The sequence below is a fragment of the Pristiophorus japonicus genome, chromosome 9, assembly GCF_044704955.1.
Source record: "Pristiophorus japonicus isolate sPriJap1 chromosome 9, sPriJap1.hap1, whole genome shotgun sequence".
NCBI classification, from domain to species: Eukaryota; Metazoa; Chordata; class Chondrichthyes; family Pristiophoridae; genus Pristiophorus; species Pristiophorus japonicus.
The window spans coordinates 20,329,980-20,342,404 of NC_091985.1; the positions used below are offsets into that span (position 1 = coordinate 20,329,980).

Sequence of the window (12,425 nt, forward strand, 5' to 3'; positions counted from 1 at the left end):
ACCTCTGGATGTTGAGTTCCCAACCTTGGTCACCCTGGAGCCATGATGCCAATTACATCATATCCGTTAACTGCTGTCTGCGCAGTAATCCGAATACTGCTCGTATTGAGGCACAGAGCCTTCAGGCTTGTCTTTTTAACACATTTTGCCCCTTTAGAATTTTGCTATAATGTGGCCCTTTTTTTTTTTGCCTTGGGTTTCTTTGCCCTCCACTTTTACTATACCCCTTTCTATCTTTTGCTTCTGCCTCCATTTTATTTCCCTCTGTCTCCCTGCATAGGTTCCCATCCCCCTGCCATGTTAGTTTAACTCCTCCCCAACAGCTCTAGCAAACACTCCCCTTAGGACATTGGTTCCGGTCCTGCCCAGGTGCAGACCGTCCGGTTTGTACTGGTCCCACCTCCCCCAGAATCGGTTCCAATGTCCCAGGAATTTGAATCCCTCCCTTTTGCACCACTCCTCAAGCCACGTATTCATCTAGGCTATCCTGCGATTCCTACTCTGACTGGTACGTGGCACTGGTAGCAATCCTGAGATTACTACTTTTGAGGTCCTACTTTTTAATTTAGCTCCTAGCTCCCTAAATTCATCTTGTAGGACCTCATCCTGTTTTTTACCTATATCATTGGTACCTATGTGCACCACGACAACTGGCTGTTCACCCTCCCTTTTCAGAATGTTCTGCACCTGCTCCGAGACATCCTTGACCCTTGCACCAGGGAGGCAACATACCATCCTGGAGTCTCGGTTGCGGCCGCAGAAACGCCTATCTATTCCCCTTACAATAGAATCCCCTATCACTATAGCTTTCCCACTCTTTTCCCTGCCCTCTTGTGCAGCAGAGCCAGCCACGGTGCCATGAAATTGGCTGCTGCTGACCTTCCCTGATGAGTCATCCCCCTCAACAGTACCCAAAGCGGTGTATCTGATTTTCAGGGGGATGACCGCAGGGGATCCCTGCACTAACTTCCTTGCACTGCTCTTCCTGTTGGTCACCCATTTACTATCTGGCTGTGTACCCTTTACCTGCGGTGAGACCAACTCGCTAAACGTGCTATTCACATCATTCTCAGCATCGTGGATGCTCCAGAGTGAATCCTCCCGCAGCTCCAGTGCCACAATGCGGTCAGTCAGGAGCTGGAGGCGGATGCACTTCCCGCACACATCGTCGTCAGGGACACCGGAAGCGTCCCTGACTTCCCACATAGTACAGGAGAAGCATAACACATGTCCAAGTTGTCCTGCCATGACTTAACCCTTACATAAACTTAATTTGGCAACAACAATGCTAAATGTTACTTACTGATATAGAAAAGAAAAACTACTTACCAATCACCAGCCAATCACTTACCCCCTTGGCTGTGACGTCCACTTTCGATTTCTTTTGACTTCTTTTTTGCCGTCTCTCCCCGCTGCAGCTGCACCGGCTGGCCTTTATAGGCCTCTCCAATCTGCCGCCCAAACTCCCGCCTCCTGACTCACGAACTCCCTGGTCTCGCTGGCCTTTATCGACCTCTCCGATCTGCCACCCGAACTCCCGCCTCCCGACTCACGAACTCCTGGTCTCGCTGGCATTTATAGGCCTCTCCAATCTGCCGCCCGAACTCCCGCCCCCAATAAGATCACCTCTCATTCATTCTTCTGAATTCCAACCAGTAGAGGCCCAACCTACTCAACCTTTCCTCATAAGTCCTTATCTCCGGAATCAACCTAGTGAACCTTCTCTGAACTGCCTCCAGAGCAAGTATATCCTTTCGTAAATATGGAAACCAAAACTGGATGCAGTATTCCAGGTGTGGCCTCACCAATACCCTGTATAACTGTAGCAAGACTTCCCTGCTTTTATACTCCATCCCCTTTGCAATAAAGGCCAAGATTCCATTGGCCTTCCTGATTACTTGCTGTACCTGCATACTATCCTTTTGTGTTTCATGCACAAGTACTCCCAGGTCCCACTGTCCTGCAGCACTTTGCAATCTTTCTCCATTTAAATAATAACTTGCTCTTTGATTTTTTTCTGCCAAAGTGCATGACCTTACACTTTCCAAAATTATACTCCAACTGCCAAATTTTTTCCCACTCACTTCGCGTGTCTATGTTCTTTTGCAAATTTGTTTGTGTCCTCCTCACACATTGCTTTTCCTCCCATCTTTGTATCGTCAACAAACTTAGCTACATTACACTCAGTCCCTTCTTCTAAGTTAATATAGATTGTAAATAATTGGGGTCCCAGCACTGATCCCTGCGGCACCCCACTAGTTACTGATTTCCAAGCAGACAATGAACCATTTATCCCAACTCTGTTTTTTGATAGTTAGCCAATCCTCTATCCATGCTAATATATTACCTCAACCCCGTGAACTTTTAAGTGGTACCTTGTTTTCTGGAAGTCCAAATACACCACATCCACTGGTTCCCCTTTATCCATCCTGTTCGTTACATCCTCAAAGAATTGCAGCAAATTTGTCAAACATGACTTCCCCTTCATAAATCCATGCTGACTCTGCCTGACCGAATTTTGCTTTTCCAAATGTCCTGCTACTGCTTCTTTAATAATGGACTCCAACATTTTCCCAACCACAGATGTTAGGCTAACTGGTCTATAGTTTCCTGCTTTTTGTCTGCCTCCTTTTTTAAATAGGGGCATGGTTCAAGAAAGAAAAATTGGTTAAAAAAAATATATTTTTCTTTTCAGCCCATGGAGCAAACCTCCCTGAAAAACAGCGACGTCCTCATCCTGACTGGGCTGACGCAGATCCCTACTGCTAATCCTGACGGCATGTTGGGAGAGTTCTGCAGTAACCTAGGTAACGCACTGGGAAGGAGGTGTGGTGAGGTTGGGGTTAATTATCTTCCTCACTGCTGAGCTTAAAATGTTTTATTTTGTGCCTGCTCTGAGTTTTTTTTTAAGGCCTCTCAGTATTGAAAGTGTACTTTACCATCTCAAGATCAATTCTAATATTTCTACCTGCATAGCATCACTGCAGCTCAAACAACATTACGTGGAGTGTATAGCACAAAAAAAGACCAACTAGTCTGTGCCAGTGTTTATGCTCCACACGAGCCTCCTCCCGCCTTACTTCATCATACCCTAGAAGCATAACCTTCTATTCCTTATCTAGCTCTGCCTTAAAGCCATCTATACTATTCACTTCAACCACTCCATGTAGTAGCATGTTCCACATTCCAACCACTCTCTGGGAAAAGAAGTTTCTCCCGAATTTCCTATTGGATTTATTAGTGACTATCTTCTATTTATGGCCCCTAGTTTTGGACTCCCCTCACAAGTGGGAACATCTTCTATACATCCACCAAACCAAACCCCTTTCATAATCTTAAAGCCCTCTATCGGGTTACCCCTCAGCCTTCTCTTCTCTAGAGAAAAGAGCCCCAGTCTCCAGAGAGCAGAATCCCAGATGCAGCATGTGAACAACTCTAATGCGATAACGCTCGATTATGAATGCAAATATATATTTTTTTGTCACGTGTGTTGTTGAAGACATGACTGGAAAAGATTACAAATGCAAGATTTCAAGGGGAAAAAATGGCTTGCAACACTTTGGCCCCTGGGGCAACAGATAGTCTGACTGCTGGAGGAATGCAAGAATGGCATCCTCATGCCTTCATTACACCCCTCTCTTCCAGTGAACCTGCCAGTGCTCAGTACATAATTAAAAATCCCGCCAGCAAGAAATCTCCCAACAGGCTGAAGTAAACGAAAGGTTGTTAAAACATTTAACAGTCTGGCTGGATAGGCACAGTGGCTCAGTGAACTGCCCTCTTGTCTCCAGGTTTGAATCCAGTCCAAACTGATGTCGTCTCTTTTTGCTAGCTGTGTTCACCCAACAGGAGCTGAAGTTCTGAAGTCTCTGATGAGCAGTTTATAATGCAAAATTCTTCACAAATTAGTAAAAAAAAAATGAGCAGCCTGGCCAGGAGAGCCAGTGAGGAAGGCTGGTGTGATGTAGCACATGGTGCAATTCCAAAACTGGTGCTGAGGCTCAGTGTTGAGGCAGAGAAGAGGAGGCTTTACTCTGTATCTGACTCGGATGTATCTAACTTGCGTGCAATATTCCCGCTAGGCTGTGCGGCCTCCGTGCAGGGGCGCTCACTGGCTTTTACAAGGAGGAAACCACATGCGCGAAAATTTGAATGGGCCGTGTACCCAGTTAAAGGGACGGCGCATGAAAATAAAATGGCTTGGGAGTGCTTGCTATTGACAGAGTTTCCTAACGTGAGCATTGGGGGAAAAAAAACTTTTATATTTATTTTTTTTTTAAAAGCCAAGCAAATAGCTTTTTCTACCACCCTCTAACTCCATTTCTCTAGCTTTTAAGATTAGTGCATACCCACGGGTCTGAATTAACCAATCTTGCTGGGTGACAAAAAAAACTGGCCTCTGAAGGGGCCTGGAGATGCTGCTTCCCAGTGTAATGCCTTTGTATGGGTTTTTTTCCGCCCTTAGCTGTGACTATCCGAAGTGGTGGGAATGTCCTGGTTCCGTGCTATCCCTCGGGAGTAATTTACGACTTGCTGGAATGTCTGTACCAGTACATCGACTCGGCCGGGCTCTCCAGTGTCCCCTTCTACTTCATCTCTCCTGTAGCGAACAGTTCGCTGGAGTTTTCCCAGATCTTTGCCGAGTGGTAAGTGTGCGACAATCAGGCATTTAATGAGCTGGGCCACTCAAAGTAGCCATTCTGTTCTTGGCGATACTGAGAAATAATTGCTGTGGATGTCTGTGGGTGGTTTTAGTTAAGTTGAGATTAATTTTTTATTCTTTTACTTACCCTTGTCGCATAGCCAACATCCTGTACGCCTCGATTTTAAAATTCTCATCCTTTTCAAATCCTTCCATGGCCTCACCTCTCCCTATCTCTGTAATCTCCTCCAGCCCTATAACCCTCCCAGATCTCTGCGCTTCTCCAATTCTGGCCTCTTGAGTATCCCTGATTTTCATAACTCCACCATTGACGGCTGTCTTTTCAGCTGGCTGGGCCTTAAGCTCTGGAATTCCCTCCCTAAGCCTCTCCGCCCCTCTACCTCTCTCTCCTCTTTTAAGACGCTCTTTAAAACTTCCTCTTCCACCTGTCCTAATATCTCCTTATGTGGCTCAGTGTCAGATTTTGTTTGATAACGTTCCTGCGTAGCACCTTGGGGTGTTTTACTATGTTAAAGGTGCTATATAAATACAAGTTGTTGTTGTGCTTGCCAGGTCAAAGGTGTGACATGTTGTCACTTTTATTTCCAGTTTTGTTTTAAACTAAATTCAAATTCTCAGACAGCGACGGTGGAATTTGAACTCTCAATTCCCTGAATATGGTCCAGGCAGTTGGATTACTAGTCCAGTAATGTAACCACAACACTACCGTACCCATGTCTGCATGTATGAGGCTTAACGCCTCAACTTGCCTTTTTATATTCAACCGTTTGGCGGCATTAACGAGTTATGACAAGCTCTGAACTCTTAATTGTTTCAATTTTTTTCCTCCTCCCACTTAAGGCTTTGTCACAATAAACAGTCAAAGGTCTACCTGCCAGAACCGCCATTCCCACACGCAGAGGTAAGGGAACAGCCAGGACCTAGAGGAGTCTTACCATTTAGTACTGCTTTTAATAAGCATACACTTACACAGCACAATGACTGACTAGCTTAAGCATCGACATCTCTGTAGGATTATATTTTTGTTTGAGGCCAATGCAACAGAAAAGCAGTCTTCTTTTTGGCTACATCTACCTGTGAAAACGGCCTTTGATGCTGCTGTGAATATGATCATATTGGCCCTGAATTCACGGGCGCGTACGAGGTGTGAAAGCGCTCATTGGGACCGTGCAAGTTCCAGGCTCAGGCATGCAAAGCACATGCGCCTAAATCCGGGACTTGTGATTTGTCAAGAATCCTTTTGACAGATCGCACGCATACGGATGTAAAGGGCCTCCACGGGCAGAGTGTTGGGCTATTTGCCCAGCGAATGCCCTTGAAATTCTTACGACTGATTTAAAAAGCAGGTGTAAGGCCTGCTTTTATCAGCGTGAGATTTTTAAAGGATAGAAAAATCCATTAAAAAAAATAATAATTTAAAATCATGTTAAATAAGGTAAGTTTATTTTTAGACCCTTTAAACTATGTGAATTTATTTTTCAAAACATTACATTTTTGTTTGAAATAAAATTCCATTTTGATTAATTTTAAATGTGATGTTTTTAAAACATTTATTTTAAGTGTTTGTGTGTTTTTGGGGGTATTCCCATTTATACACGAGTGGGAATGTCCCTACTTTGGTTGGGCCGGCCCACGTGATCCCAGGGACACGTGCGTAGCACCTACGTCCCTGCGCTATATGGGTCTCTACTCAGGCCTACGCGTGGAGGCCCAGGACCGCAGTCTCCGGACCATCCGCTAGATTCGTAGAGATTTTTCAGGTCGGAGGTATCCGCTCGCGGGAAGCCTCCAGCTGAAATTTTGGGCCATTGTGTATTTATTCTATTTGTATAAATAACAAGTACCTGTGCACAGTTTGTTCATTAATCCAGGAGGGGATGTTTAAATATGAAGTACCTGCTCCTGAAGTAAGGTAGCTATTAAAATGGCCTAGTGCTTAAGGTTTGCTTTTATTGGAAAGCCGTGGTCCGAGTGTCACGAGGTGCTGCAGTAAGTTGGGCTCTAATGTTTTTGCCCCACAAACCGCCCGCCCCTCCTGGGCCTGTCTCCCACCCCAACCAGTTGGTCATGGCTACGTGCATAGCAGAAGATCAAACCAAGCACGTCCCCCTCGGAGAGGGAGCGAGGGGGGAATTTCCGCACTGTTGTCCTGCATCATATGACAGAACTTGGGAGCAACTCACTTGCCCCACCCTCCAGGCGAAGGATGGGGAGTAGAGGAGAATCTGTTTGGTGTGCTGATCCCACTGACACCATGTGGCATCTTTCCAACTTTGCTGCAAGTTGTTGATCATTTTCTCTTTTTTTTTTTTTTTCCTCTCTCCTTTCCCTTCCCGTTTTTATTTCCAGCTGATTCAGACCAATAAATTGAAGCACTATCCCAGCATCCATGGGGAGTTCAGCAATGACTTCAAGCAGCCGTGCGTGGTATTCACAGGCCACCCATCACTGCGATATGGTGACGTTGTTCACTTCCTGGAGCTGTGGGGCAAATCCAGCCTCAACACCATCATTTTCACAGGTAACGGAACTCAAGTTTAAAAAAGAGACTTCCATTTATATAGCACCTTTCACGACCACCGGACATCTCAAAGCGCTTTACAGCCAATGAAGTACTTTTGGAGTGTAGTCACTGCTCTATTGTGGGAAACATGGCAGCCAATTTGCTCACAGCAAGCTCCCACAAACAGCGATGTGATCATGACCAGATAATTTTTTTTAGTGATGTTGATTGAGGGATAAATATTGGCCAGGACACCATAGAAACATAGAAAATAGGTGCACCACCATTCAATATGATCATGGCTGATCATGCAACTTTAGTACTCCAATTCTGCTTTCTCTCCATACCCCTTGATCCCTTTAGCCATAAGGGCCACATCTAACTCCCTTTTGAATATATCTAACGAACTGGCCTCAACAACTTTGTGGTAGAGAATTCCACAGGTTCACAATTCTCTGAGTGAAGAAGTTTCTCCTCATCTCGGTCCTAAATGGCTTACCCCTTTTCCTTAGACTCCCCTGCTCTTCTTCGAAATAGTGCCATGGGATCTTTTACGTCCACCTGAGAGGGCAGACTGGGCCTCGATGTAACGTCTCCTCTCAATGACGGCATCTCTGACAGTGCAGCACTCCCTCAGCACTGGGAGTGTCAGCCTAGTTTTATGTGCTCAAGTCCCTAGAGTGGGTCTTGAACCCACAACCTTATCACTCAGAGGCGAGTGTGCTGCCCACTGAGCCACAGCTGTACCAGAAGGAAAGAAAATTGCAGGTCTATGAGAAAAGGGCAGGGGAGTGGGACTAGCTGAAAGTGCTCTTGCAGAGAGTTAGCACGAGCTCAACGGGCCGAATGGCGCAAAAGGGAAGAAAAAATATATTGTGCGGTGTTAAGAGAGGGGATTCAAAGACATGTATGAGGGTGCATCATCCCCCTCACCGATAAGGCGTTAAACCGAGGCCCAGTCTGACCCCTCAGGATATAAAAGATCCCATGTGCAAAATGTAGAACAGCTCCATTTTCCACCACAACATCCTTTATCTTGATGAGTTTTTAAAAATCAGCCTTTTTAAAAATGAATCTGATGCGCCTGATTTTCCTTCTAGAGCCAGATTTCTCCTACCTGGACGCGTTGGCACCATACCAGCCACTGGCTATGAAATGCGTCTACTGTCCAATTGACACCCGATTAAACTTCATTCAAGTTTCGAAATTATTGAAGGAGGTACAGGTAAGGCGGGCGGGGTAATCTTGTTGTGGATGTCTTTTTGGTCGGCAGTAGGCAGAAAACTTCAGGCAATGAGGGTTGTTTTCGTTGGTTTTGTATTGTTGCCATTAAATTTAAAACTCAGATTAAGTCACAGTTCCTTGGGCTAGACTTCCCACTTCACGTCGCCCATCTATAACCCATATATCACCCAAAATGGACCTCTATCGCCCAGTTTGAAGACAAAGTGGAAACTAGGCCAGAAATATCGCCGGAAAAATAAGCCCCCAAGTTTCAGCTCACTTCGCCGAGCTGATCGCTCACACAAGGCCCATCCCAACTTTCGGCACATCGCCATCACATGGCCGGGCTGATTTGAGGCCGAAAACATCGCTGTGAAATAGTTGCTTTTCCCGGGTTTTACAGAGGAAATGGGGACTACGGGCACCATTTTGAAGATCGGAGGAAGCGGGGAGACAGCCAAAAAATTGTGCTGAGATGATTGAGAGTGATTTATGGATCCTGTATAGATAGATCTACTCAGATTTTTAAATATATTTAATTTTACTAATAGTAACCTAGTTACTTTTTTTAGTGAAAAGTTCATTTATATCTAGTGAAAATAATTAAAATGAAGGGGGCCTAGTGTTAGACTGGGGCTGGAATAGATAAATGGATTCACATTCTTTAGTGAACAGTTCATTTATAGCAATTGAAAATAATTATTGATAGTGATGGGGCCTATGCTTTCTGTGCCATTAGTCGTAACTGCACACAAGCTGGTTTCTGAAAGGATCAATCGAAGAGGTGGCAGAGAAATGCATAGACAGTGACTGAGGAGACAGCGGAGGCGAGCGTACAGCCAACGAAGGTATAAAGAAATGCAATCTTACCTCAGCTTGTCTGAAAACGCTTCCGGAATGAGGTCATCGATGAGATTTGCCAGCTCATCAAGGGGGATCTTCAGCCTTCCAGCACCATCAGAACCGCACTGTCCGTTGAGGGGATTAATGCTGCCCTAGCCTTCTACGCTTCTGGATCTTTTCAGGCTTCAGCTGGCGATTTCTCTCAGCACACCACACATTGCTGTATTCGCTAGGTGACTGAAGCCCTTTACGCTCACAGGATGGACTTTATAAGCTTCCCTATGACCAGGGAGGCACAGACCGGGAGGGCTTTGGGTTTCTCCAGAAAAGCAGACTTCCCCAATAGACTGCACGCACATCGCCCTGAAAGCCCCCTTAAAGAACGTGGAGGTGTTTCGTAACAGAAAGGGATTCCACTCCCTAAATGTGCAGCTTGTTGTCGACTACAAACAAATAATCACGATAGTAAATGCTACATTTCCTGGCAGCACCCATGATGCGCACGTCCTCCGTGAGTGTGTTATCCCTGACCTGTTTGTCAATCAGCCGGATGGTCACGGTTGGATGCTGGGGGATAAGGGATATGGCTTTGCCAGTTGGCTGATGACCCCACTGCGTAATCCCATCACTGAAGCAGAGAAACGTCACAATGAAAGCCACATAGCGATATGCAACATTGTCAAAAAGACAATTGGAGTCCTAAAGCAGCGCTTCAGATGCCTGGACCATTCTGGTGACATCCTACAGTACCATCCTGACCGGATCGCTAAGTTTATTGTGGTGTGTTGCATGCTGCATAACCTAGCTATAAGGAGAGGATAACTAATGCCAGATGGGGCTGCAGGTCCACCTCCAGAAGGAGGGGAGACAGAAGAGCCAGCCAGCGAGGAGGAGGAGCAGAAGGCAGAGGAGGCTGGTGAGGACCTTGGGGAGAACCAGCCTGGTGATGTAACCATGGTCCTACCCGCCCCCCCCCCACCCACCCCCTCAAAGAAGAACAGTACCCCATGGGAGTTACGCGGCCGCAAAGCTGTTGCATCAACAGCTGATAAAGGAACACTTTGCATGAACTTACATTGGGGATCGTCACAATTACATTTATACGAAAGTTGCATTTGCGTTGAATTACGTTTTAGCCTTGCCTGCACTGGCCTGTCCTTTGTCGTGCAGCATTTGCATTAATGCTTAACTTAAGTAATGTTATTACAAGTGAATAAAGATGCTAAATTATTCAAAATGCCTAAGTTAACTAACCTTATCAGAGAATGCACAACAATTGCTAAAATCATTAACACAATTTATTGCAAACAGAATTCTTTTCAAACACCCTTCTCCCCACCTCCCCACCCCAACGATGAATGAACATTTTAAACAATCTAACATACAATGAACAATGATCTCTCCTCTCTTCTCTCCTCTCTCTGCCTTCCTCCACTCTCTCTATCCTCTCTCTCTCTCTCTCTCTCTGCCCCTCCCTGTGCCTTCTGCGCATGTGTGGATGACCCCTGACCTCCCACACATGCCCAGAAGCCTGTTGCGAGGGAGACTTTTTGACTTCCTCTTTCGGTGGGCGAACACGAGTTCGCTGAAAATCACATCGCCCATTCCACATCGCCGGCCTAAGGCAGAGTGGAAAATCGCACACAAAAAAAAAATGGGCCTTGTACCAGCGATCAGTAAGGCTGAGACGTCCTACTTCGCTGGAACGTGGCCCATTTTTTGGGGTGATGGCCCCCTAGTGGAAAGTCTAGCTTATGTTTTACCAATCCATATGTGATGTGACAGACAAAGGCAAAGATATTGCACCATTCAGTTCACTTTTTGTAACTTGAAGAGCTGGGAATGTTGCCTGATTTGTCAGGTGAAGGAGTGCTTTCACTTCAAGATAGATGCAAAGAAAGACGATCTTTGCTCATCCATCTGTTTCTCAAATAATCCCAGGGATTTTATTTCCCCCTTTTTGTCTCCAGCACCCGTCTGGGTAATCCATTACACTATCACACTGATAACGAAGACAACAATACCATAATGAGTGGAATGTATGTATACAATTGCAAATACAATTCTGAGCTTCTGAAACCGTATGAGACGAGGAAAGAGTTGTTTGACATTGATTTGGCTACGGAGGGAAGTTGCATCTCTGCTCTGTGCCGTTATCTCACTTGCTGATTGATCTTCATAAAACTTGTCCTGCCCCCTCGTGCCTCTATTGTCAGTGAATGGCAGGATGTGAGGATTTGTTGTTTTAATTTCCCCCCCTCCACACCCCCTGTTTTGTTTCTCCAGCCATTGCATGTTGTGTGTCCGGAGCAATACACCCAACCTCCACCTGCCCAATCCCACCGCACAGATCTGATGATTGACTGTCAGCCCCCACCAATGGCCTACCAGAGGGCTGAAGTACTGACCCTCCCCTTCAAACGGCGCTATGAGAAGATTGAGCTCATGCCTGATGTAAGTGAGGTTTTTTTTAACCTATTGGTGCCGTTCTGCATTTTTCTTTTAAGTATGTTTTTTTGTATTGTTTACCTCTCTTTCACCCCTCAATCTCCTCAAACTATGCACCATTCCAAATGCAAGGATGAGCTTGGGCCCTCCTTCCAGACATACTGACGACTGATGCAAGCCACTACTTGAGACATTCGCTGGGACAGAATGGCTGAAATCAGAATACTTGCCATGTGAGGAGGACACACAGTGTTTTGGGGAGGGGGGTGGAGAAAAGCCGGCATGTTGCCAATTCAAACTGGCAGGGCTGCCAGCAATTTTAAAGACCATGTTGCAAACTCTCTGGTACTTTGTGTAGAATGTGTCAAATGCTTGGTTCCCGAGGGGCTGGGTTATATGTTGGAGTGTGTTTTAATCACTTGTTGTTTTTCAATTTTTGCACAAGTAAACGAAAGGAGAGTGCTGCACTGTTGGAGGTGCCGTCTTTCAGCTGAGACTTTAAACTGAGGCCCCGTCTGCTCTCAGATAGCCGTAAAAGATCCCGTGGCAATATTTTGAAGAAGTGCAGGGGAGTTCTCCCAAGTGTCCTGGCCAATATTTATCCATCAAGCCAAAATCGCTAAAACAGATTATCTGGTCATTATCACATTGCTGTTTGTGGGAGCTTGCTGTGTGCAAAATTGGCTCCCACATTTCCTACATTACAGCAGTGACTACACTTCACAAAGTACTTAATTGGCTGTG

At 45.6% G+C, this 12,425-nt stretch overlaps 2 protein-coding genes across 8 annotated transcripts in view; one reads left to right on the forward strand and one right to left on the reverse strand.

Moving 5' to 3' along the window:
• LOC139272955 (homeobox-containing protein 1-like) overlaps positions 1 to 12,425 on the reverse strand; it is a 178,000-nt gene that overhangs the window by 140,534 nt on the left and 25,041 nt on the right. The gene's annotated exons all lie outside the window — the stretch shown is intronic.
• ints9 (integrator complex subunit 9) overlaps positions 1 to 12,425 on the forward strand; it is a 66,626-nt gene that overhangs the window by 47,539 nt on the left and 6,662 nt on the right. The window contains exons 9-14 of one of the 2 annotated variants that reach the window (XM_070889121.1): positions 2,696 to 2,807; positions 4,466 to 4,646; positions 5,504 to 5,564; positions 7,013 to 7,184; positions 8,267 to 8,391; positions 11,520 to 11,687. In XM_070889121.1, the coding sequence (XP_070745222.1) occupies positions 2,696 to 2,807; positions 4,466 to 4,646; positions 5,504 to 5,564; positions 7,013 to 7,184; positions 8,267 to 8,391; positions 11,520 to 11,687 (819 nt within the window). The remainder of the gene's footprint in view (positions 1 to 2,695; positions 2,808 to 4,465; positions 4,647 to 5,503; positions 5,565 to 7,012; positions 7,185 to 8,266; positions 8,392 to 11,519; positions 11,688 to 12,425) is intronic. The other variant, XM_070889122.1, reaches the window with a different exon arrangement.